This window comes from Ipomoea triloba, chromosome 8 (assembly GCF_003576645.1).
Source record: "Ipomoea triloba cultivar NCNSP0323 chromosome 8, ASM357664v1".
NCBI lineage: Eukaryota > Viridiplantae > Streptophyta > Magnoliopsida > Solanales > Convolvulaceae > Ipomoea > Ipomoea triloba.
The window spans coordinates 9668085-9669747 of NC_044923.1; the positions used below are offsets into that span (position 1 = coordinate 9668085).

At 44.0% G+C, this 1663-nt stretch overlaps 1 protein-coding gene across 1 annotated transcript in view; it reads right to left on the bottom strand.

The window, feature by feature from the left end:
* The window catches only part of LOC116026921 (protein FAR1-RELATED SEQUENCE 5-like), a 26210-nt gene continuing 24547 nt past the window's right edge, over nt 1–1663 (bottom strand). Inside the window, exon 3 of the mRNA XM_031268348.1 lies at nt 1–1354. Coding sequence (XP_031124208.1) covers nt 1–1354 — 1354 coding nt within the window. The remainder of the gene's footprint in view (nt 1355–1663) is intronic.

The window sequence follows — 1663 nt, forward strand, 5'->3', positions numbered from 1 at the left end:
CTACCTTTTAAGGCAAGTTCGGCTATTATGTCCGTTCGCCAGTCCACATGTCGCACATGTACGCCCTTTCTTTCTCATTCCCTTGATCGCAATCTCCTTCATCGATTTAATTCGTTTGCCAGAACCTTTGTTCTTCGATACTTGTGGCGGGTGCACTAGGATTGTTTCCGGAGCTGGTATCCCACAGTATGTTTCCATTGTTGCACGTTTTCCAAGATTCGCCTCCCCACTGTCTTTGTCCCCGGACATTGACGTTNTCCCGTTAGCTAATCCCAAACACTTGTAGAAAGTATTTATTACCTGGGTTTCCTCCAAACTCTTAGCTACACTTTGTAATTCTTCCGCTTGCGTGCACGAGTACGGATCACGACTTGTTTTTTGAGCAGCATCCCGTGTCCAACGTGGAGTGATGTGCTGTGGTGGAATATGATCGAACCGCTCATCTTTCAGTATTACAAAAGCATGCCTACAAAGCAGCCCAATCCTTCTGTACATTCGGCATGTGCAACTGATGTTGTTGCTCCCATTTTCAACTACCACTGTGTATGACTTCCCTTTATCGTCTTCAATTGCGTATGTCCGGGTAGGTTCGCTAACTGCGAATGATCGCACTCGGCAGGAGAAACATGCACCTATTATTTCTCCCTGCAACTGGTAAAAAATTGCCAATGTGTATATTGACGCTGCCTCACGCTCAACACTCAACGGTGTCTTTAGGGTAGGAAGGTGGCCATTGCAAGCGGCATCTAATTCAGCTTGTTTACTTCGTTGCCTATTGATTGTGCGCTCAAACTGATAGAAAAATTCCACAAGACACATATGTTTACTAGTATTACTTCGGAAAACACTGTTCTCGGATTCCGAACGAGAAGTTGTTCGCAACAGCCCTCCCATAAACATATCTTGGAAATACGCAGGTATCCATGATTCACGTTGCTCATACATAAGCTTCAACCATCCATTATCTTGTAGCCCATATTTATGCACAACACCATTCCAACCATTCTCAAACTCTTCAGGCATACAATTTTCATTCCACACAACACTGTTTAGCGCGCGACGAAATTCAGTATTCTTTGCCATTTCGGCTCCTACTTTGTCCCCAACTTTAGTCATTATATGCCACATGCAGAAACGATGACGGGTCTCGGGAAACTCCATAGCAATGGCAACTTTCATGGCTGGGTCTTGATCGGTGATTGTTATTGGTGGGGTTCTCCCCATTGCTTTTTTGAAGTTGATTAAAAGCCAACGGTAAGACTCCTCATCTTCGCTAGCAATCAATCCCGCAGCGAATGTAACACATCTCTTATGGTGGTCTACGCCGGTAAATGGAACAAACACTAGCTTGTACCTATGCATTGAAACACACCACATTATATTTTGGAGAACAATGCATGAGTGCACCAAAGTGAAGCACACAAATAGAAAACGTGCACACACATTAAATTATTTCCAAACCCGCTAACCAGCATAATGCACAAACCGCAACTCTACCGTAAACACACCAATGCACATTGTAATTCACATACCAGAACGCTAACACGCACACCAGTGTACACCGATATTCACACCCGACAAACACACTCACAACTCCTTCAACAACCAAAACTACACACACGCACATATAAAAACGTGCACACACATTACATTCTTTCCAACA